This window comes from Antedon mediterranea, chromosome 8 (assembly GCF_964355755.1).
Source record: "Antedon mediterranea chromosome 8, ecAntMedi1.1, whole genome shotgun sequence".
NCBI classification, from domain to species: Eukaryota; Metazoa; Echinodermata; class Crinoidea; order Comatulida; family Antedonidae; genus Antedon; species Antedon mediterranea.
The window spans coordinates 4,133,199-4,159,197 of record NC_092677.1 but is presented as its reverse complement, the minus strand read 5'-3'; the positions used below and the strand labels follow the sequence as shown (position 1 = coordinate 4,159,197).

The 25,999-nt window shown below is 32.5% G+C and overlaps 1 protein-coding gene across 2 annotated transcripts in view; it reads left to right on the top strand.

Moving 5' to 3' along the window:
* Positions 1-25,999, top strand: part of LOC140057856 (adenylate cyclase type 2-like) — a 63,003-nt gene that overhangs the window by 18,445 nt on the left and 18,559 nt on the right. For both annotated transcript variants that reach the window (XM_072103621.1, XM_072103622.1), the window contains exons 2-9: positions 2,131-2,495; positions 4,374-4,733; positions 5,235-5,384; positions 14,005-14,168; positions 18,987-19,098; positions 20,456-20,583; positions 22,037-22,195; positions 22,476-22,608. In XM_072103621.1, the coding sequence (XP_071959722.1) occupies positions 2,223-2,495; positions 4,374-4,733; positions 5,235-5,384; positions 14,005-14,168; positions 18,987-19,098; positions 20,456-20,583; positions 22,037-22,195; positions 22,476-22,608 (1,479 nt within the window). In that variant the 5' untranslated portion in view covers positions 2,131-2,222. The remainder of the gene's footprint in view (positions 1-2,130; positions 2,496-4,373; positions 4,734-5,234; positions 5,385-14,004; positions 14,169-18,986; positions 19,099-20,455; positions 20,584-22,036; positions 22,196-22,475; positions 22,609-25,999) is intronic.

Genomic DNA, 25,999 nt, shown 5'->3' with positions numbered 1-25,999 from the left:
TGGACATCTAAAGCAATGCTTGTGTGTCCCTCCGGTATATTCTATTGCATGTTCTATCATACGGGGAAAACTTTAGTGGGTGGTGATTCCAAAATTTTTCTAGTCGGTTTTTAAATTGATTAACATTTGCAGCTTCTATTACATCCTGAGGCAAGTTGTTCCATGTGTCGATAATAGAGTTTGTAAAAAATTTCTGCCGTATCCTTAAGTGAGTACAAGGTTTACTAATTTTCAAAAAGTGTCCTCTGGTTCTAGATTCAGTGGTTAACTTAAAAAAATCCTCATTGTTACATTTAGTGAAACCGTAGAACATTTTGAATACTTGAATCATTGCGGATCTCAATCTTCTGTATTCTAGAGTAGGAAGGTGCATTATGGAAAGTCGTTGACTGTATTCATACTGAAGTAAATCTGCTATCATTCTTGATGCACGCTGTTGAACCTTTTCCAACTTATCAGATTCTTTCAAAAAAACATGTTGCCAAACAGTACTGCAATATTCCATGGATGGTCTTACAATCGATTTATACAGAAGAGATAAGGAGTGGCAGGATAAATAATCAAAAGACCTATATATGATGCCCAGCTTTTTATTTGCTTTCATAGCAACTTGAGCCACATGGGATTCGAAAGTTAATTTATCGTCAATTACGACCCCGAGATCTGTCATTTTGGAGACCCATTGTAGTAGTTTCTTGTTTTCTGCATGGCCCATCTTGTATTGAAATGTATTGTTCTTTCTACCAAAATGCATGACACTACATTTATCTAAGTTAAACGGTAGTTGCCATTTTATAGACCATTTAAACAGCTTGTCAATGTCATCTTGTAACTTTTTGGCATCATCTAAATTATTTATTTTTCTAAAAATCTTGGTGTCATCAGCAAAAATTGTTATCTCGGAATCTATTTGATCAGGAAGGTCGTTGATATACAAGTTGAAGAGCAGTGGTCCTAGAACACTTCCTTGAGGTATTCCACTTGTTACTCTTTTGCTGTTTGACCTATATATAGAGACATGTGCAAGAAAAATGTTCTCTTGCCACTTTTGTTACACAATTTTCTAATGATATACCTCTATATCCAAAAATACTTTGTTTCAGATTGTTAGCAGTTTAATAATGCTAATCAAAATTGGTTAAAAAAATGTTCCATTCAAATCAAATTTTCTAATTTATCTGTGGAATATAATATTACAGTAGAAACATTTTTTTTATGATATTTGGTAAATTAGTTTTAATCTTCAGATGTTGTTTGATATCCTTGTCTCATTCTGCCATATCAAATAAATACAGTGATTTTATTTAGCGAATAATAGTCTAGCATTTAGTTTGTCATCTGAAATGTAATAAATATAGCAAGATTACATCTCTCATTGTTCGAATAAGAAAGAGGGGAAATCTATTTAATTATTTCTATGCACATTTTTTTATACAGCAATATTAATTGTCTAAAGTAGTATAACTATAATTAAAGGGACTAACACAGCTGTGTACATACTGTATGTCAGATTATATAAATGGGCATATTCATTTAAACATAATGGAAAGTGATTGTAGGCATTTTGTTTGATTGAATACTGTGTTTTTCTTTCTATTTTGAATGTCTGATCAGTATTTATGTAAAGATGAAAAGTTAATCCCCCTATTTTGAGAAAAATGATTTGGAAGATTTAGGTATTTTAGAAAATAAATTATTGAAACTGAAGTAGAGATGTCTTGATAAAAATAAAGAAAAGAAAATTCAAAATAAACATATTTTGAGAGAAATTGGTTGGAAGATTTAGGTATTTTAGAAAATAAATTATTATTGAAATTGGAGTTGAGCTGTCTTGCTAAGAATAAAGAAAAGAAATTCAAAATAATCATATTTTGAGAGAAATTGTTAGAATTATGTATTTTAGAACATAAATTTGAACAAATTTAGTAAACAACTGTACTTTTTCTTACTTTTTCTATAACCTTTATTTTATTAATTTGGATTTACAGTATTGTATGCTACTGTGCGAACCAAATTGATGATAATATATGGATTGAATGATTTTATAATAAGTTCATTGTACAGTAAAATTGTTCATTATTTTCAATTTAATAACTCTTTGGATGATTTTATTTATTCCTTTTCTTTCAGTGAAAATGAAAATTGTCGTAACCATGGAAACCATACAAAACATGCAAAATAACAGAAACATGTAAGGAACTCCTCTTGCTGAAAAAAGCAAAATGTCTGCAAAAGAATATTACCAAATGAGACACCCTCACGGAGACTTTATGAACTTTGGTTCGCTTGAGGACTTTTTAGAAGAACGAGGAAACACGATTGACCATGCGGGATGGTCTTTGCGCCATCTTCAACGTAAATTCCGAGGAATGGACATTGAGGATTTGTACCAGAAATATTGCGTCTGGTTGAAAAGAGCGTTGCTGTCACTGTTTTGTTTGATAGGATTATTAAACGCTGCATGTATGCTAGTTGTAAATGTTATTTATCATAAGGTACGTTTTAGAATCCTAATTCATTTTTTTAATTAGAAATATATCATTTTTATTACTTGGAAAAATTGAGACCAATGGCAGTGAAAAGCATTTCAAATGTCAACTTGCTAGAGGAGGCCAACTTAAAAAAATCTTGTCAGCATTTTCTTTTTGTTTAATGGAATGTAAGTCTGTGTTCTACTTTGAGCTGCATAGAGAAATGTTTAGATTTGGGAACAAAATGAGTCTTACTTTTAAGGTGAAATGGGTCTATAAATGCTATCTTTCATAATCATATAATCATAATCAATTTTATTTCCATCATAACAAACATAAAATACAAATTGAGATAGAGGACGTACAACAAAGGCAGAGCCTGAAAAAACGTTGTACTAAACCTTTACAATAAAAACACTAACAATAACATACACATAAAAATATTGAAGGAACATAAATAAATAAATCTTTCTTTCATATATTCAATAAGTTGTAAGTTGTAATAATAAATTTTATTTATTCATCTCATATTTGTTAAACTAAAATAACATTCCTAAAATATGACACTGACTTCTAACCTAGTATTATCCGTGATGGAGTCTGTTATTAAATCTTTCAGACCTTAACTCTCCGTGACATATTATCAGTTTGGAATCACAACCCCAGATGTATTTATTTGATCAATTAATGTGAACAAATTGTGTAAGCCACTTGAGTAAATACCCACAGAAAATCAAAGGATTATTAAGAGGAATTAATTAATATATGTTGATAGATATTTGTTTCTGGTAAATTGACATAGTCGGCCAGACTACTTTAGGGATTTAGTAAAGGTATATTTTAATTTAAAGTGTATGTTTCATTGATACAAAATTAAAAGTCGACAAATTCCAAGTTTTTGGTGTTTTCTTGGCAACTTTAAAATGGCTACTATTGCGTGGTAGGTTGCTCTATTGCATGGTTAAAAGTTAACATACTCTAGGTCGTTGGTTCAACTCTTTGTTTCATACTTAGAGAAGAAATATTACTATAGTACATGTATCTTCAAGGTATCAATTATGGCCAAAAAATTGGTCTGATTATGCAATTTAATTAAGTCATTTTTAAAAATAACTTGAGCAAAGGGATAAAGTTTTTTTTAATTGATATGATGATATTTAGGAATTGAATAATAACCAATATGTTTCATTCTTTTGCCATGCATGTTTTAAAAAAAATTTAGAATACAGATTACGAAAACGCTATCCCTAGGCCTAAGGTTCAAGTTTATATCTGTCACATGATATCATTGCCTGTAGGTGTATTACTTGATATGTTTGTTTAAGTGGTGAATTTGTTTACTCCACCCATCTATGCTCATGGGTTTGTTTTTTAATTGGTTTATTAATTACAATCGTTTATTTTTCTTCTACTCTAGTTATGTTTATTATAATATAGACCTCCCAGATATTTAGGTTTTTCTGAATTCTCAATTTCTAAAAATTTACATTTTACGAAAAATGTATTCAATAAGATTTTAAGTAGCTCATAATTACTTACTTGTAATTTGGCAAAATACCATATAAATTTTTTTATATGGTATTTTGTTGAATTACTGTACAAGTAATTATTATTACAATCTTATTAAATCAATTTAGTTAATTTGTTTTATTGTTTTCCGTTCGTTCCATACATTTAAAGGTATTAGGCAAGCCCAGTATACATTGGTCCTTGAATACACTTTAGGTCTTATGATAAACTTTACCAGATTTAATGTCTCTTGTGGGCCTATCCCTGGACCAGTCCTGTGCAAAAAAAACTATGTATATTCCAATTTCAAGGACTATTTACTAATTTTATTATTTATTTTAAAATGGATATTTAAAAGAATAACATTTTATATCTCTTGTTTTCTGTCGACAGGATCATCTTCGTTGGGAGCAGCTTAGTCTACTACTTATATCTTCTCTTATATTCTTAGTTTTCTTTATCGTTACAAATCTCGACACAATTGTACGTGGACTTATGCTAACTATTTCAATCATAGTCTGGTTAAACATTGTAATAACGACATATATAGTCATTGCGCTGCAAAAGGTGCATTATCCATTCGATGAAGTCGGAACGATTATATTAATTACTGTGTTGGTGTACACGATGTTACCATTGTCACGGATTCAAGCGGTGGTCATTGGAGTTATAACTTGTTTTCCACATATTGTGTTATTAGCAGTGCTTTCAAAAGAGAACAGAAATGTAACGGACAATGACATTCTTCTTCAAGTGAGTACCTATTTATATCGGGGTGTTTAGGCTTTTACGCAACGCAATGGCATACACACAACGCAAATGACCAATCACAAGCAACAGTTTGGATGTCCATTGCTTCATGATTGGTCAAATTACTTGTGTTGTGCTTAAGTCTTTGCATTGTGTCCTACTCAGTGGGAGTCCACATCAAAAATAATTGTACTGCTGTTACTGCAGTAATTACATTTAGTTTACGCTTTAACTTGATTATGCAACAATTTAGCAACATTTATTGGGGGATGAATGACTGCTTTAACAATTTAGCAACATTTATTGGGGGATGAATGACTGCTTAAACATGAACAAATACATATTTACTGCAGTAATAGAATAATTTTTTAATTGAATATTTATTTATTAATCTATATTTTTTTTTTACATTCATCCATACAATTATTTATTCCAATACAGTACAACAGACATTTTTTTCCACAAATTTTGTTCTAACATTTTTTTTTTGGTTGTTTATTTCAGATTTTTGCAAATTTAGTTATTTTTGTTTGTGTAAACTTCACTGGGTTGTATCATAAACATTTGCTGGATATAGCGCAACGACGTACTTTTCTAGATACAAGAAGCTGTATAGAATCCAGGATCAAGCTAGAACATTCGCAAGCCCAACAGGTGAGTCATAATAATAATAATATCCTAGATTTATAGATTTATAAAGCGCCTATGTTGTGAAACCTCTAAGCGCTGTACATCTAATACGATAAAAGGGATTCCAACCATGCCAAAAACACCCCTAAACCGAAATAATCCTAAGCGTTTGTCGCTAACCAGGGATTGGTCTAATTGAACCCCAGTCAGCACCAGTTGTGTCTCGGTAATCCTGGACTCCGGCACTTCCTCCCCTACTTAAACTAGATCTAAAACAATCTACTGTAGGTGACATGGTAAAGGAGAAAAAAATGGTATTAATATGCTTTATTAAACAAGTATTTCTAAGAAGCCTCTTAAGTTGAGAGGGCGCACTAGCGGTGGTTGGTCGTGTTTGTGATTTCGTAGTCTGGAGATCTTTTTACTATCATAATTTTTACACTTTTCGATCGCAAGTATTTAAAAAACATAACGCTATTTGCTCTTTAGTATTATTGCTTGACGGATTCATTGAAAACAAGCCTTTTTGTTCAAGGATTGTTGTGATTTTTAAGGATGGCTAGTGGAGGCTATATTGGAGGTGGTGGTAGGCCTAAGACAGCTCGTAAGCTTAGGTCGGCGTTAACCCCAGCGGGGGATGATTCGATACCTCATCTAGGCCTATGTGGTAGTTGTAGTAAAGCTGTTGACAATCAATCAGTAACGTGTGGCATGTGTGGGTTTTGTTTTCATTGTTCATGTCAAGACGTAGGAAAGTCTTTATTTGATGTTATTTCATCTGGTGAACAGGGCCTTCATTGGTATTGTCGTACCTGTAATAAGTCGGCTTGTGGTTTTTTGAAAGCGTTGTCGACGATCGGTAAAACACAAGAAAATATTCTCAAAGACATAAAACGTATAGATGATACTATCACACGAAATTCAAGTGATATTGCTGATCTCAAGGCTAAGGATTCAACTGATAAGATTGATTTGTTAACAGCAATAAATGAGAGATTTGAAGATGAAGCTGAGAAGGAAAGAAGAAGGTGTAACCTAATGTTATATAATATTGAGGAAAATACAAGTAGTGATCCCATGATCCGCAAACAACATGACTTATCTGTTATCCGTTCTTTTTGTAACGGTTCAGTTGATATCGACGCCGAAATGAAAGTTATCTATCGTGTTGGAAAAGCTGAGAAGGATATTAAGAGGCCTTTGAAATTAGTTTTCAGAAAGGAGTCTATTAAACGTCAAGTTTTTTCTCTAGCAATTCAAAAGGGTTTTGCTGTTAGTAATGATAGAACCATGAAAGAAAGAGAAGCATTCACTAAGTTAAAAGGTGAATTAAAAACGCGATTAGATGCAGGTGAGAAAGACATAGTTATCCGAAGTGGGAAGATTGTGAAGCTTTTTCGTTCCCAATAAAGAAAATAAAAACAGAAAGTTCTCTAATTTAAAAGAAAGTACGTTTTCCAATCAGAAATTTAACTTTTGGTACTCAAATTGTGATGGTTTTCTAAATAAGAAGTCAGAGTTACTTTCCCGTTTGGTTTCAGAAAAAGTTGATTTTATTGCATTGACAGAGATTTTACCAAAGCATTGTTTGTACCCGCCACTGATAAATGAATTTCGTGTCCAAGGTTACCAAGCATTTTTTTCGAATGAGGATTTTACTTCTGGTCGTGGTGTTTTAATTTATGTCAGAAATGGAATTTCAGTTTCTCAAATTTTCTTTAAGAAGAATAAGTTTGTAGAGTCAGTTTGGGTTAGAGTAAAAGAAGTAAAAACGGATCTTTTATTAGGTTGTGTTTACCGTAGCCCGACTTGTAGTATGGATAATAATATCAAGCTGAACTCATTGTTCCGTGAAGTATATAAATCATCTTTTTCTGATTTAATCGTTGTCGGCGATTTTAACTATAAAAGTATTAACTGGGAATTAAATTGTGTGTCTTCGGAAGATGGAGATTCCAGCAGAAGTTTCTTTGACACCATCAACGATCTATTTTTAATTCAACACGTTATGGAACCTACTAGATACAGAGAAGGCGAAACACCCAATGTTTTGGATCTGGTTTTTACAGACAAAGAGAATACTATAAATGGCATTATGCAGTCTCCACCACTGGGTAAAAGCGACCATATGGTGTTACAATTTTCATTGGATCTTGTAAGAGATGACAGAATTGAACCAAATATTCGAAGTTACAGGCATGGTAACTATGATTTGCTGCGCGAGAAAATTGGTTTGGTAGATTGGGATGTGGTTTTCAATGACAAATCAGGTATTCAATCGTGGGACGAATTCGAGCATATTCTTGCGAAGAATATTGATGAGTGTATCCCGATGAGGAAGGTTTGCCACGGAAGAAAACCTCTTTGGATGAACAAAAAAATTGAAAAGCAGATTGCCAAAAAGAATAAATGTTGGAAACAGTATGTAAAGGCCAAGAGAAAACAAAAAGTATGTGTGTCAGCAAAATGGTCGAAGTTTGTCCAAGTAAGAAATCAAACAGTAGATCTGATTCGATGTAGTAAATCTGACTTCGAAAATAAAATAGCAATTGAGATCAAATCTAATGAAAAGTCTTTTTGGAGGTATCTCAGTTCTCAGATCAATATAAAGTCTGGTATACCCAACTTAACTGATAGTAATGGAAGGCATGTGTCTGATGACAAGGATAAGGCTGAGTTGCTAAACACGTTTTTTAGTAGTGTATTTGTCGATGAAAATTTTTCGAATGTACCGGCTATTGATGACATTTCAGAGGATTTTTTATCTCAAGTTGACTTTCCTTGTGACGAAATCTTAAATATTTTATCAACGTTGAATATTACTAAAACAGCTGGACCTGATGGTATTCACCCACGCATCTTAGTCGAACTAAAGGATATCATTTGCTATCCCCTCCATATTATTTTTACGAAATTGTTTCAAGAAGGAGCCGTCCCTAATAGTTGGAAACGGGCTATAGTGGTACCGATTTTTAAAAAAGGAGTGAAGTCTGACCCAAGCAACTATAGACCTGTGAGTTTAACTTCAGTAGTTGGTAAAATTATGGAGAGAATTATCAGGAAGGAATTATTGGACTTTCTTGAACATCACTCACTTATTTGTTATGAGCAATTTGGTTTCCGGCAAGGTCGTTCCTGTGCTTTACAATTACTTGATGTTCTTGAAAACTGGTTTTCTTATTTTGATAATCAGGATTGTTTTGATTGTATCTACCTTGACTACAAGAAGGCTTTCGATAGTGTGCCTCATCATAGACTCCTTCTGAAAATGAGTGCATTGGGTATTAGAGGTAAACTTCTAAACTGGTTTCAAGAATTTCTTAACGATAGACAACAACGGGTTAGTGTCAATGGATGTGTTTCAGATTGGGCTGATGTTCGTAGTGGTATCCCGCAAGGAAGCGTTGTTGGACCTGTTCTTTTCATTATGTTTATAAATGATTTACCTTCTGTTATTTCCTCCTCTGTACGCATGTTTGCAGATGATACTAAATTGTATAGAGTAGTTAACACTGTGAATGATGCTCAAGTTCTACAAGAAGATTTAGAGAAAGCATGTGACTGGTCTGACAAATGGCAATTACCTTTTAACGAGGGTAAGTGCAAAGTAATGCACTTTGGGAAGAAAAACAACAAACATCTGTATGCCATGCGTGGTTTCTTATTGAATGAAGTTGATCATGAAAAAGACCTCGGTGTTACTATTGACTCTAAACTTGTTTTTAATGTACATGTGGCAGATGTAGCAATGAGAGCAAATCGGAAGTTGGGCATGGTATATCGAGCTTTCAAGTTTTTAAATATGGATGGGTTTCTTCGTTTATATAAAGCTATTATTCGTCCGACCTTGGAATACTGCAACGTTGTTTTTAACTCGCTACATTGTAAGGAGGAAGACCTATTGGAAAAAGTCCAAGAACGTGCCACCAAGCTTATTTTTTCCATTCGTCATTTACCTTATTCAGAAAGGCTGAAAATTCTCAACCTACCTACTCTCGCATACAGAAGGCAAAGAGCTCATTTGATACAGATTTTTAAAATTTTACATGGAGTGGATAGTATTTCTGCTGATTCTTTTTTTGAGCGTGATGAAGATGTTAGAACACGTGGTCATTCTTTTAAATTAAAATTTAAGTTCTCACGCACAAATTGGATGAGGGACTCATTTGGTCGAAAAGCTATTATATTATGGAATTCGTTATCGGAGGATGTAGTAGCTTCAAGATCAACCAATCAATTTAAGTCCGGTCTTGAACGGGCATGGTCCAACCACCCTCTTAAATTTGCGCCATATTCAAGAGTTGATGTAATTATCAAGAGGGGCTTATAGGCATAGCCTAGCCTCGACTCCGGACCCAGCATTGCTGAGCTCCGGAAACAAGTAAACAAGTAAGTAAACAAGTAAACAAGTAAAATGAGCCACAGACTGTGCATCTTTAAAGCAGTTTGGAAGAGAATTCCAAAGCATACTGTAGGAGCTTCATAAGATAATGCACGATGACCACATTGCACACAGATTTGAGCGTTACTGTCTAGTTCTATTGCATGCCTCCATTCAGTTCTATTGCATGCCTCCATTCAGTTCTATTGCATGCCTCCATTCAGTTCTATTGCATGCCTCCATTCAGTTCTATTGCATGCCTCCATTCAGTTCTATTGCATGCCTCCATTCAGTTCTATTGCATGCCTCCATTCAGTTCTATTGCATGCCTCCATTCAGTTCTATTGCATGCCTCCATTCAGTTCTATTGCATGCCTCCATTCAGTTCTATTGCATGCCTCCATTCAGTTCTATTGCATCATAAAGTTCTGTTTTGTTCTATTAAATCATTCTATTGCACATTCAGCTTTTTGTAAACGTTTTGTGCAACGCGAGTCTAGTGAAAGTTGGACATCTGAAAATCAACTTGTACTGTTCTACTCGGTGGTTAAAATAGTCTTTTATTGGTCTAGTCTCGCCTCCTATAACTGTAAAGATAGACTCCTACATCTTTCTATGAATGGGTGGCTACTTGGTGACACGAACGCTATTGGATGATGCCCAGTACCCGATTGATTTTACGATCATTCGGGAAAACATCTCACAGCGAAAATCAACCCAGTGTTCTACTCTGCGGCCTAAAAATCTTGCTTAATGGCCTAGTCTCGCGTCTGGCTACTTATGTAGCATTCAACAGTAATTAAAGATAAAAGCAGTAGATTAATTGAATATTATAGTAATAATAATATTATAAAATTATATCATTAGAACAGTTACAATAGAATAATGAATGTGTTCATTCTTTAAAAGCCTTTTTCAACTCATGAAAATATTCACTCGATTCATAAACATTCATTATTTGTATAATATTTAGTCAGTGAATAAAGAATTGCTTATGCTCAATATATTTTGCAGTTTTATTTAAAGGTTTCCATGGCAAATAGTAAAGAACTTCAATTTTATACATCACACCGTGCATACAATAGCTAAAACAGAAATAAAAAATGTATTGCATAACATAATTTACCGCAGAAGATTAATATGGGATAACATGACAACAACGTAAACATTGTGACATTCTCAACTCTGTTTCCTTTTTAGGAATTATTTTGGTGTACTTTAACCTTAATACTTTAATAATAGCATTTTCCATTTTTTTTATCAAATGTATTAAAACATTAAGTAGTTTATTGATGGTATTAATGTCTAAGACTTAGATCAAGTTATAGTTTCATTTAAATTACAACACGCCTATTTAAAGAGCGTATAAAGCTCTTTCCTACAATGAAACGATGATTTGTTCGTCTGCGGATTACATTGATAACAATTGCTTTGAAGAAATGCTCGTAAACCGACTCAAAAGTCATTCCACATCTAGTTTTACCATCAAAGTTAATTGAATCACGCAGAAGTTATATCTTAGAGAATTTATTTATCCATTTCTTATTTTCTATTCTATTAGTATTGATTCTTTTCAAAATTGTAAAAACTATAGCTAATTTATATCTGTTTGAATTTAAATTGTTTTGATGTGTTTTATGTGTTTTCAATCTTATATTTTACAAATACAGTAGAACCGCCTTTGGGGTCCAACAAAATGTCCCCTTAATGAAATCTCTTGAATATGTTTGGCTGTAGTGTAAAATGTACATTGTGCACCCTGGATAAATCCAGGGGCCTTGTCTTTCCTGGCTAAACACAGGGGCCTCAAGGGACCCAGAACATACTGTAAGCAGCCACAATGCAACTACCCAGCGTTGGAGGGCCCTTAGGAGTGCTAAACCAGGGGCCTTTTCCACCTGCCTTATGCCACTGGGTTCTAGAAGATCATTCATTTTTTTAAAGTGAATTCTTATTCAGTAATTACAACATTAACAACGATTTAACTCAAATCGCATCAGTAAATATCTCATCTACAAACTTGAAAGTGCTTGTGAGTGTAGATTTAAAGTTTGATTGGTGTGGTAAAATTTAAATTATTTTTAAGAGCTGAGATTTGTTACTCCTTTTAAAAAGTATAACTCTAGTTGAACTATACTTGAACTCCATGTTTTATTTCTCACTTTATTGATATTTCAGTTGACAGATTCATTGAAAAGTATGTCTAGTATGTGATGTTATTTATGATGGACTAGGAATTAAAAAAAAGAGATGCATTTTCTGGAAGTCTGTAACTCTGTATTTAATCATTCCTAATGGATATCCACCTGGATTTAGCTTGACTACAGAGGCCAAAGCTCCTCCTTCCCCTCTCCTGGAAAATTTTCAGGGACCACACAGGTCGTTTGGAACTGTGTAGTGTAGTAGTTTCAGATATAAACCAAGGACTTTATGAGAATTCTATATGCAAATCGTGCTACTTTTGTGCAATGTAATTGTTATTCGGTTTAGATGTTACAGTTGACATGATTCGAGGATGCTTGTTTTTTGGTAGCTTATACCAAATTTGTAAACACAACTTTGGAAAGAAAGGATGGGTTACTCCAACTCCAATCGACCAATCATGTATGAGAATAGTTTGGTGATGGTGAGGTCAGTGTTCTGAAAGTTAAAATCAAAGATTTATGAAGTCTGTGATACTTAAGAAGATTTTCACACAAGTCCATAAATTATTAATTCCTGCTTTTTTTTTTTTTTTTAATCCATCCAGATTATAATTGTTTTCAATAATAATTAATAATTCAGTAGAAACTTTATTAAGATGTCACCTTTGGTACCAAGTGTTTACTAATATTTTTTATAATATAAATATTTATTCAATTAAAAATTTATTTATCTTGTTTATTAATATAGTCATGCTATAATCCATTTGTTAGTTGATTTTCATTGTTGTTCCGGTATTATGAGATTATAGATTTAATTATTATTTTTTTGGAAACAAGTTTTGATTAAAAATTGATGGTGTATAATCTGATTAGTCTTACTTTCTAAAATCAATTCAAGTAAAGTTGAGAATGTTTAGTTTGTGCTACTAGGAATAGTACTGCACATCTGAAGTTCTGTCTACACTATCAAACTTTATGTGCCCATATAAAGACATGATGATGTCATATCACTTCCATATTTGAACATATCACCACCATATTTAGGCAGATCACACTGTTTTTGTCAAACTAGTTTGATGGTGTAGACATAGCAAAGGTAAAGTTGAAGCGAATATTCTTATAACATTACAGCAACCAATATGTTGAGACATTTTCAACTGTCTTTTTTAAAAGTTGTCACAAAATTCACAGTAGAATTCATTTCCTGACGCTTCAATGCAATAAAAAACATTATGTGCTGCATAATTAACTAGTGTCTTCTCGACAAACAACATAGTCACACCTGAATGGGTGTCATGTAATTACCCAAAGTTATGGTTTAATTATCTCAATTGATTACATTGATGACGGCAATAGCGTTATTTACGACTTGTTTTATTTATCATGGAAATGCTCTTAATGTCAAAGTCTGTATTATTCATCTTGTGAACAAACGTCTTTCAGTCAGCTTGTCCTGACCTTATATCCACATCTGAGTCCTCTTCCCTCTTTTCATTTGAGTGATTTATAACAACAAATTTTATGTGTTTACTAACTGTAAATGTTTATACAATTGTATTTTAATGTGTTTTGCAATTAGGGATCATGTAAAAAGTATTCTACTGCAGTTGCTGCAGTATTCTGAGTAACTACAGTATATACTTACAGCAATAACGTATGATTGTTAGTTTCCTTCAATGTACTGCATGTGCAATATTTAGATCTACACACAACAACTTGTTTACAAAAATTGTTTACAAAGAGGTATTTATTCTATGGTACCTTCCAAGCCCCATGCCAGGATTTGTACAGGGTATTCTTTTTTCTATAAAAAAATTATCACAACACAACCTAGGCTAGTGAAGGCCCCGTGAAGGCCTATTTACCATCACATCTGATTTGGTTGAACTCTCAAAACTCACTGGCCACATGTTTGCTTCCAATTGTTAAAATGGGAGTCAATTTTGAAAGGTATGTGAAATTAACCATTCACATGGTAAGGATACATGTTTACTGTGGGTTTTTATAAAGATATAAACATTTTCTATAGTAATGTAGTTTTATTTATGTTATCTATTTTAAATTTTTAAGGAAAAACTTTTTGAAAATAAATTAGTTTGATATTTTGTGATATTTTCAGGAACGTTTGTTACTCTCCGTGTTGCCTGCGCATCTGGCTTATGAAATGAAAACAGAGATGATGGAGCGAGTGAGGGCGCCGACTATGCAACGATCGCCACATAGAAATGTAATGAATACCACACATTTTCATAATCTCTATGTGAAACGCCATAAAAATGTCAGGTGAGTTTTACGCTTACATATAACTTTGAACATCAATTAAGTATAATGTAATTTACTTTTGAGGAGAATTTTTTCTTAGTGAGTAGCCAATCGCTTTAGGCTGGGGCACCGAAAACCATAGCTATAAAATTGTCACATTTCTGTGGGTAGTCAAGTCTTCTATGATATGAGAACTGGAGGACCCAGTACATCTCTTTAAATGAGTAAAGTCACAATACACCAATGTTGGTCCATCAGCCTGTGTTGTGGACAGATGAATGCGTGTTGTTTGTCATGCCAGTTTACAACATGAAGGGACACTTTTGAGTCCACTAGTGACTACACTCAAAATGAGGTTCTTCACAGTACAGTAAAGGATATGAAGTGCTTTTGAAATAAAGATCACAGGCCTAAAAATGATGAAATGAAGTTGTCAAGTTTAATTTTATGTCCTATTTTTTACATTACAATTGGCTGGCACTTACTACCACCTCCCCCCACCCCTTCGAATTCACCCCTGATGATAAAATCAGTTATTATTTTAAATAAATTAAGTGTATGCCCTTTCTGCTAAAACCTTTTATTCTAAGCTAGACTAAATAGTATAAATGCTATGATAATAAAAACAGTGGGTGATTAAAAATGATGTTATTGTTTTGACAAGTGAATGTAAATTACTATTTGAAAAATGTTTCTGTTTTGAACGGTTTGTCTGTTATTCTACTTTACTGAAAACAAATGTAGCAAAGGTTGTATGATATGACGCAAGTAAAATTAAATTTTATTGAATGTTGCATCAGGTAGACAGGTATTTTCACCTGTGTCTGTAATAGTAAATAAAAAAGTATGAGTGTTGGAAATTATTTATTGATTTACATATCAACAGTGTACCGTAATTGATGAGCAAGTTGCGGCCACATTATAAAAGGTTGATAAATTGCATAAATGATTCTACTGCAGTTATACTGCAGTAACAACATTTTAAACTGTAATTATATACAGTATGTGCTTAAACTAAATTTAATTTGTTTATAATTTTCCCTTTATGGGTATTGAACAGTGTCACGTTTATTATCAGTTTATCCAGTTTCTGCTACAAGGAATTGTGGGTAATTTATTCACATGTTTAATAATCGGTTAACAACAGAAACAGGGCCTAGAATGATAATGAAACATTTTTGGGTCTCTGAGAAAAAGGGTTGCCCTAAAAATGTTTAGTATAATTTTGTTCACACCAACTGATGTTGAAGGAGACAAACTATATTTTGACCCTTGAATAAAACTTATCTCAACTGTTTTATAATTTCCACTAATTTTCAAAATGCGTGAAAACTGCAGTCAAGAATTTATTCTTGCATAAAGATTGTGTTTCTCTTCCTAACACAAAGTATATCAATCGCCGTTCACCAGCTGTGTGCTGTTTGCGTTGTAAAGTTAGATTGGTCACAAGAACCTTCGATCAGTATGTTTTGATTATTATTGGAATGTAATCCTAAAATGGCTTGAATTTCTTTGTAGATTTAGCGCTCTTAGTTCAAGCAAATTAAATTTTAAGTTTGCTTGTTCTGTAAGTGAACCTCACACCTTAAATACCAACATCAAATTGATCTTCCATCATCTAATACTTCATCATCTGTGATGTATTGTGGGATAGTCGTCTTTCATAAATTAGATTTGCAATACTAGGATGCAGAATAATCTTAAATTTCATTTCGATTTCAACCAGTTAGTAAAATATCTATAAATGATGCATGTTTGTTCAGTTATTTGATACTTTGGCCTCGAATTCAGTTTTAAATTAAACCAACTTCACAGTTGTACAATGCAATCTCAAAGACTATCTCACAGGATATATTTTTTTGTTGAATTTGCCATTTTAATGTCACATATTAGTTATTATGGCGCTTGCGAAACATGTGACCCGGCAGTGTGCGACAAGCAACCGAGCGAGCAATTTACAGTGCGCATACGGATACAAGAAATCTTAAGCAAATCGTTGAACAGGCAACGCAATTTGACATTGCCTGGAGGAAGGCAACGTGAAGTTGTTTCTGACTTGCGCATCGCACACTGCTGCATCACCTACGCTTTGACGAATGATACAAACTAGATCGCCAGTATAAAGTCATCCGAGTCATTCTTGTCCCTGATCCACAGACTGATCCGGCTGCGAACCCAAGCCAATAAAGCAGCCCATCTTAACTTCCCGTTCATTGACTCTTCGTGTTGCTTTATCCTCTTAATTGTTAGTTATTCATTAGTTTGTATACATAATATTTATTTGATTATGGCACTTAATTTAATAACACCAATCTTTAAATTGGAAACGTGATTGGTTTCGACAATTCCTTTTTAAATTAATTTTCTTTTTAACTACAAACACTGTTAGTAAAGAAAATCCTCTTAGGAATATCAATAATTCAGTTATTTATATTGGTCAATCAATTTTATTACATTGTAAAATTAATTGTTTCTAGTACCACTCAGTATATTAAATATTTAATTTTAATCTGCAATTGACCTGAATTTTTCTTTTTAATTCTGGCCCTATGTGTTTTGTGAACTTTAGAACATAAATTGTAAAATGAATTGTGCAATAATGATTTTAATAGTGTGTGAGGTTTTTGAAGTAGTCGCAGCAATAAAACAGTGTGTACTACTCATAAAGGCTTGCTATAATTGTGTAAACATATTTAATAGTTTATACTTACTGCAGCTACTGCAGTAGAATAATTTTAGCAGGTTCCATCTACAACTATTAATTTAGTACAGGGGTACTATCAGTATATTCAAACAGTTTTGTTGCAAAATGTCTAAATATTTATCTAAAACATATAACTATTATTATTATTTTTAAAAATGTCATTGATTTTACAAAAGGAATTTCTTATCTAAATAGTTTGAACAGGGAGTTCTCCCTGGTTTGAACATGTTGATTTCTTTGTCAGAACTATTCTTGATCACATTTCGTTTATGTAATCTGTGAGCTTTATAACAATAAATGCAGTTATTAATTATAATGATAGCTTAGATCATGTATCAGTAGCTATATATACATTCTCAGCAACATGAGCTCCCTGTAGGGTGCCATTCTCAATTGGTGGTATCAGAGATAATGATCTTGTTTAAAATTGTGGAAGATGAAGTTATCACATAATCAGTTCTTGAAGGGGATGTTACTCAATCTTTGGAACATAAAGAAATGCAAGAAAATGGTTTTCTCACGCTTTTATTAGAATTAATTCACATTTTGTTAAGTTAACACATGCATTTGTTTTGAATTTTTTTTTTATGATGAAAATATTTTGTATTCATTAAAAGGAGAGAATATTTATATTTATTGAATGGTGAGAATATTTATATTCATTGAATGGTGAGAATATTTTGTGTATATTGAATGTTTTGTATTCGTAAAATTGTGAGAATATTTTTGAAAGTCAGTCAATCTTTAACTCAACTTAAATAATAAACTCTATTCACCCCAGAAAATGGTGAGAAAGTTTGTATATTTGTTGAAAGCCAGACTTAACAGTCAATCTGTAACTCTTTTTTTTTTTAATGGTGAAAATATTTTGTGTTTATAATTAAAAGGTGAGGATATTTATATTCATTGAATATGGTGAGAATATTTTGTATATATTGAATGTTTTGTATTCGTAAAATAGTGAAAATATTTTGTGTTCATTAAAAGGTGAGAATATTATGTATTCATTGAATGTTTTAAATTCATAAAATGGTGAGACTGAACAGTCAATCTTTAACTCATGAAAATATTCACCCCATTCAACTCTTAAACATGAACATGATAACTTTGGATATAGTGTATTCAATCACTATAGAGAATTGTAATTACATTGTCCAATTGCATTCAATGAGTAATAAAGAAGTTATAGCTTTTCAATGATTCATGAAGTATTTCTGTGCAATCACTATATTATCGTATTTAAAATTCAGAATTTTAGATACGAAAACCGCATAAATTGTCTTAATCATAATACATGGGCAATTTTCCTTAATTGTTATGTGAAATGCCGTTTGTGGTATAAGAAAAAGTCCCTGGTGTAAGAGAGAGAATTATACTTGGTGATGGCAAGTTTACAGATAACATTTGTTTTGATTAAAGCTCTGTCTACACTATTAAACTAGATTGACAAAAAAAGTGTGATGTGCCCAAATATGGCAGTGATGTAATATGGTAGTGGTATGACAATAAAGTTTGATAGTGTAGACAGAGCTTTATATAGCTATAAAGAATGTATGTTAATATACGTGACTATGTCAACATAATGCAGGGATTTTGTTTATTCTTTATTACATGTTTATGTCATTATTTTGTAAGATTTTTTGGGTAATCGCATTGTTCATTTTTATGGCCTCATAAATTCTAATTTCAAACAAACTTAATTCATACGTTATTGAAGTACATACAAAATATATTTACTGCAGTAACTACAGAGGAATTATTTTGACATTCCTTAGTTTGATAGTGGCAAAAAATGCCAATTTACACACACGAATGGTAACGGTAAGCAGAAATGCGTAGCTTGTCTCGCATGAATCTTTTTCTATCCAAGGCGGATTTCAACCGTCCGTCCTCTCCTCATTTTTTTGTAAATAGAAAATGTTTTTGGTTTTTTCCCAAAAACTTTATTCAATAATATTTTTTATTATATTTAATGCTTACACATAAGAAATATTAACATAGATTCTATATTTTGTTTTCCATTTACCATTACCGCTTGTTTTTGTAAATTGACCTAAATACAAGATAATTCAATTTTAAACCATTTAATAAATTAATTAATCAATTTGCCTATTTCTTTATTGATTTCTTAACAGTATCTTATACGCTGATATCGTTGGTTTCACGGGCCTTGCAAGTGAGTGCTCTCCACCCGAACTTGTGAAGACTCTCAACGAACTCTTTGGTCGATTTGATAGGTTGGCCGAGGTAAGTTGTAGAAAATAAAAGCTTTACATTAAATATGCAATTAGATTAAGAATGCTTCAGCTGATTAAAATCAATGTATAATAAAGAATACTAGGAATCCTTACTATACATTCAGCTCATGTACTAATTGATCAATAAATGCACAAATCGTTCGTAATGCATTGTGTCCAATACAGATTGCTTTGTACTTTGAAACAAGTATTATACCACAATAATAAGCAGTATTTACTTAGGCTAACAACATCATGCTCAGTGAATGTATTACTTAATTTTAAGAATGAAGTTGTATCCAATCACGAGTGTAATACATTTACAAGGCAAATACGATTGCACTTAAGGCTTCAACATGTATTCAATTAGTGTAGGTCAATATTGAACCTCAAGTAGATACAATGTTTTATAATCCAAACAATATTTATAATTTTTAAACAAAATTGTAATTGTATAACAAAAAATTTGGTTTTTGAGTTTTACTGTTTTTTCTAAATAACTGAAAAGCGTTTATTTGCAAATAACATTTTTATACAACCACATTTCTGCTATTAAGTCTGTGAATTTTTTTTTTATTAAGTCTGTCTAAGAAAAAATATTTGTTGAAGATCGTTTATGGAACATTTTAACACTTAACAAAATGCAATGTCCTCATGCTGATGAAATGTTTAGAATTATACAATAGTTGATTCAATCAATAATAATAATTCATTATTTTGTGTTGCAACTAAAAGTTGCAAAGGGATAACCAGTTAAATGCGTTTTAACATACAATCGATCGGGTGTTTTTAAAAGTTATTTTTAGAACACCATTTATTGAAAATTTAATATATTTAAATATAAATTTAATATTCACGCAGTTTAAAATTAACCAGTTATTTTTTCTTAATTAATCTATATATCAAAGAATACCGTTAACTTTAAACCATGCTTTGAATTTAATCTGTGTTATTATTTTTGTCCATTATTTAATTAAATGGATAATTAGTATTCATCGTATTATACCTTGACGCTTTATTGAAGTGCTTAATTAAATATTAGTATCTTGTTATTATCAATGACCCTGTATTAGTATAACCTTAATTAACATTAATTATAAAATCATGTTTATGTGTGATGGAATTTGAAAACTAGAGATGTTGAATCATCTAAAATAATGGTGATTGGCCATATGTAAAAATCATGGATCTCATTCTTGGACAAATACCTACAATGGGCCTACACACACCCCCTCTTTTTTCCTTTCGTTTTACTGTACTAAGAAAAAAAAACTATACTGTAGCTTTCAACCTATAACATTTTTCTGTAAACCATATTAGTTTTAATGAATTTGTATTTGTAATTTTTTAATATTTGTTTATAATAGGAGAATAATTGTATGCGTATTAAGATCCTTGGTGACTGCTACTATTGCGTTTCTGGTTTACCAATCTCGAGACCAAATCATGCTATCAACTGTGTTGAGATGGGATTGGCAATGTGTGATGCAATATTGTAAGTACTACAAGAAAGTGAATGTATGTTGAATTCCCAGGGACCAGATCTGAATGCAAAATGCCCAGGGACCTTAATGTAAATTCCCAGGGCCTTAATGTAAATGCCCAGGAACCTTAATGAAAATGGCCAGGGGTATGATTTCAAATGCGCAGAGACCTGAATGTTATTGCCCGGGGGACCTGAATGCAATTACCCAGGGACCTGAATGCCAATGCCCAGGCACGTGAATGCAAATGCTCAGGGATTTGAATCCATATGCCAAGGAACCTGAATCCATATGCCAAGGGACCTGAATCCATATGCCAACAGACCTGAAATAAGGTTCCCTCAAGGAATGTACACTAGGCTTATAAAAATGATTCCATAATGTGGAATCAAAATACACATTTAAAATGTACAGTTATTTAAAAATAAATATGTAAAATAGAAATTTTTTATTTAACAAAATCTATAATATTTTGAAATAACAACATAGGAATGTTCACAAGTGACATGAATTATCCTGCTGGAATACTAGATTACATCATGTAATGAAAATATGCGTGGAGGCGATGGTATTTCTATTGCTCTCATCATGGTGCTTAACACATTCTACAACTTTCTCGATAATTTTCTTGACATCGTAACATTAATGTCATGTCTGCCCGTGTTGATACGTCCTGTGGGAGTCCATCTCACAGTTTGATGTGAATAGATTGTGCCAATAGATTAGCTATCAATGTTCTAGTGCTAACAAGTTCAAATGCCTACGTTCAAAGCTTGTTGTAAGGGTTTATTTTGATCTTTTATGAGAAAAGAATGCATAGTAGAGATTGAGAAGTTGTTTAGAGTGACAGATTTAAAAGGTGAGGGGATATTCTTCGAACGTTCACTGTGATTTGGAATTATACCATACCATAATAATTTATTAACAAATTGCGATGAAATTTACACACAATTTATTCACTTCTAATTTATTGGAAAAATTTATGAAATTTATCGACTATCACAGATGTGTAGCCATTGGCCATGTTTCCGCAGCCAAAACAAAATAGTCGGTTAATTTTTGTTACCAATAAGTGCCCATGATCAGTCATTACCAAACAACCAGAACACAATGCAACAATTTGTCCTTCAAGTCAAAAGTGGAAAATTATCGCATTTATCCGATTATTATCCGATTTGAAAGAGATAAGTATTAGTTCATTTTTCTCGAGTGGGATCGGTTAAACCCCGGTTTCCACAGGCAGCATATCGGTTAATTTTTATCGGTTGAATTATCGGTTAATTTTTAGCGGTTGAATTATCGGTTAATTTTTGGCTGCAGAACACGGCCATTGAAACCAGGCGTCATTAGAGAGTTATTTCATAGTGATTCTGTAATGTCTGTCTATCAATGATTGTGTTAAGAAAATTAATCATACCAGATAACATAGATCACATTCACTTTTAATCTGCTATCTTTTTGCAGGAATGTACGAAAGGCTACCGGTGTTGACGTAAACATGAGAGTTGGTGTGCACACAGGCAATGTACTATGCGGCGTTCTTGGACTACGGAAATGGCAGTACGATGTTTGGTCACATGATGTGAGTTTAGCCAATCACATGGAGAGTGGCGGTTTACCAGGGTAGGTTTTTCTTAAAAATTAATTCTAGTATTGATGTCTGAAACACCAAGATAACCAAAAGAGATCAGAAATAATTAATTTTTTTTTTTCACCATCGACTTGAAATGTAAGGTTCATCATACTTTTGTATGTTCCTATATTTCTTTTCAGATTTGTTTTCATCAGAAAACAGCAAATTGAATAGAAAGTGATTCATAAATTTCAGATGTATGTCTAGTTCAATTGTCTACAGTAAACTGTGTCTATTACATCTCTCTCTCTTATTTGTACTCTTTCTTAGAAAAGTACATATAACTATGGCAACCCTGGAACACCTGAACGGGAAGTTCGAAGTGGAAGAGGGCAACGGCCAGGAAAGGAGTCAATATCTAAAAGAAAACGACATACACACGTTCTTTATTATTGCGCCTAAAGTAAGTTCATTGACCTGTCTTTTTTCAATGGCTTGAAGATATTTTGTTGCTATTTTAAAGATGGAATGTGTATTTAGATAGGAAAGCTGCAGATATCCATACATGCATGTTTTAGATAGGGACATGTGTGAAAACTGTATACAGTAAGTAAAAGTACAATTTTTTTTTATTAATTTTTTTTTTTCATGCGCATCCCAACAGCGAGCACAAACACGCCAATTACAGGATGGATAAACTATTTTATAATTTATCATGCTTATAAATAAGTCTCTTTTTGAGGTTTAGGGAGTGGTATTAAAAGAGTCGCGAGTTACAACTCTGGCACTAGGTCAGGATTGAACCCCGGACCTTGGGATTGGAAGGCAAGCATGTTAACCACCAAGCTACAGCTTTATACCATCAAGATATATTGTATTGGAATTTTTTATTTTTTGTTTCACATTTGTTATTATTTCATTTTGTTTACATCCAAGAGGCATGTGCACCTGAGAGTTACCCATCATCATTTTTATGATTAAATGTCACTGATGTACTAACTTCTCCGCTGAAATTTTTACATTTTATCATCAAAAAAATGATAATTTACACCAAATTAGAATCAAAGATGATATAATTTTCTTTCATTGTCTTTGTTCTACTTCAAATGAACTTCCAAGAAAAGGGAAAATCCCTGCATTGGTTCAGATTAGTGGGACTAGTGGGATTATTAAGTTTGATAACCTCTAAATAAATCAATACTGGCAAGAAATCCTGTCAGCATTACTGCTATTAAATAAACAATTATGAGAAAACAATGAGAAAACATCACAATAAAATATCACTACAAACTCTGATTTGTAAGTCTTTTAAGCTTCTGATTGTAAAGCTCTGTCCACACTATCAAACTAGTTTGACAAAAAAATTGTGATGTGCCCAAATATGGTAGTGATATGCCCAAATATAGTAGTGATATGCCCAAATATGGTAGTGATATTACATCATCATGACCATGTATGGTCACACCACATAAAGTTTGATAGTTTAGACAGAACTTTAGATAGTGTTAAGTTGATAATGAAGCCAAAACATGTTTTTTTCTTTCCTGTTAGTTACATCAGACAATGTATACTGTATGTCTCAATTCAACACATTTCCCAATGTATATATTTCTCTATGCCTGAATTTATATAGCTTACAGAATAAATGAATATTAAATTCCTTTTAGGTAATAAACCACAATTTGTATGCAGTATACACATTTTGTTTGTGAACAATCTGATGAGTGATGTAGTCTACCTTAAATTTTTCTACTTTTTTGTTTGTTTCTACTTTATCTTTAACACCTTGTTGATGTGTTTTAGAAATTCCTAAAATGTGTATGCTGGAAATGTAGGCAAATGAATAAATAGATGAAACAAGAAATTAAGGCAAGAATTTTTAGAACATTTCTTTTTAAACTCCAAAAAGTAATTTAATATGTTTTCAAATTTTGCTGCCTTCCAATCCCAAGATCCGGGTTCAATCCTGAACTGGTGTAAAGGTTGTAAGACATGACTCGTCGTACTCCACTCGTTGTACTCCACTCACTAAGCCTCAAATGAGCTTTATTACTACCTAACTACTGAAAACCGGTCTGACTGGTTTTTAGTTTAGACTTTTCAGACTCTACAGCTCACTATGTCGGTCGGTTGGTCAGTCAGTAAACACTAACTCACGTTTGAGCACGTGACTTGAGTTGCCTTGTTAAAGTAAATTTTTGAAAAATTCTGTATTAAGATTTCTGTTGTACATTTTCAATTAACCAAATATCATATCTTTGATAGCATGAGCTTGATAAAGCTAATTGTGTCTTATAATCTATCTTGGCTGCTTCTCTTCTTTCTTTGACCCTTTGAGCTCTTTGTCTTCGGTTACAATTAAAGCAGTTGAAATTTGGTGTGTCATTTATAATTGGAGTAGTTAACCAATTATTGGCAAACATATCATAACAATCTCATTTTTAGCTTATTATATAATGAGGCTATCACATACACGCCCACACACATCTTTAGTATTTACGACTGTCAAAATTAATTCAATACATTTATAAACAATATTTTCTGAATATATATGATATAATTTATAATTTAATTTATTACATTTTTGTGCAATAATGTATTCTATATTAATTTTTGTTTATATATATCTTTTTTATCGTACTAATATTGCCAATCTTTAAAAAGAATTTCTATTGTTATTTTATTATGATAATGGACAAATAAAGCATTTTCAGTAATATTAGCAATTTGAACAAGAAAATAATAATAAAAAAAATTATGTTAATTTAAACATAAGTAATAGCAATAATTAGTTTTTTTTATTGTTACGAAATATGAAGACGAGTAATTATCATCACTATAGTGGCACTGTAGCTCGGTAATTAAAATATTTGCCTGTTATAAACCCAACGTATTAAATTCACATTTCATTTAATTTCCCATTTCGGTTCATTCAATCTTACAGACCAAAAAAAAAAGTACAAGAAAACAATATTAACTAAATGAACATGATAACCCAAGAAATGTTAATAAAAAACTTTCTCCCCAGCGAGAGGGAGGGAGAGATCAGCCAGAGATCGATCAGCGAGAGAGAGGGGGAGAGATCAGCGAGAGAGAGAGAGATCAGCGAGAAAGAGATCAGGGAGAGAGAAATCAGCGCGTGACAGAGAGAGAGATCAGTGAGAGAGAGTGCCAGAGTTAAGTACAGTATCTTTAAAATTACTACTTTAAACTCCATGGAAAAGTAGACTACCTATGTACATATTTTTATAATTGAAGAACATAGTAAATGAATCCAAAACTTTTGTAATGATTGTGCAGGCCTAATTGTCATAACGCTTTGATAGTTTAGCTTTAAATTTTAGCTGCTGGAACCTATAGCTAATTTATAACTAGACAATTGGACACAAGGGAAGCAACCCATTTTTACTTATTATCATTTTACATATAATAGCATGTTTCTGCATTACTAAAACCGATCAATATATTGATGAGTTATCACAATATTACATAAGCATATGTGTTTATTTTTTTTAAATAAATACAATAGGACACCTCTTTTGGTACATCCCTTTCAGGGGGTATCCCTATTAAGGGAACACTTTTCCTGTGAAAGTAGTAGTGCTGTTGCATTGGTGGTTTACATGCTTGCCTTCCAATCCCATGACCTAGTGCCAGGGTTCAATCCTGACCTAGAGCCAGGGTTGTAACTCACGACTCTTTAAACTTCACTCCCTAAGCCTCCAAATGAGACTTAGTTTATAGGCACAATAAATTATAAAATAGTTTATGCATGATCCAGCAGTTGGTGATTTGCTCGCTGTTGGATGCATATGTAATAAAAAAAACCTCTATCCAGGAACACCTCTATCCAG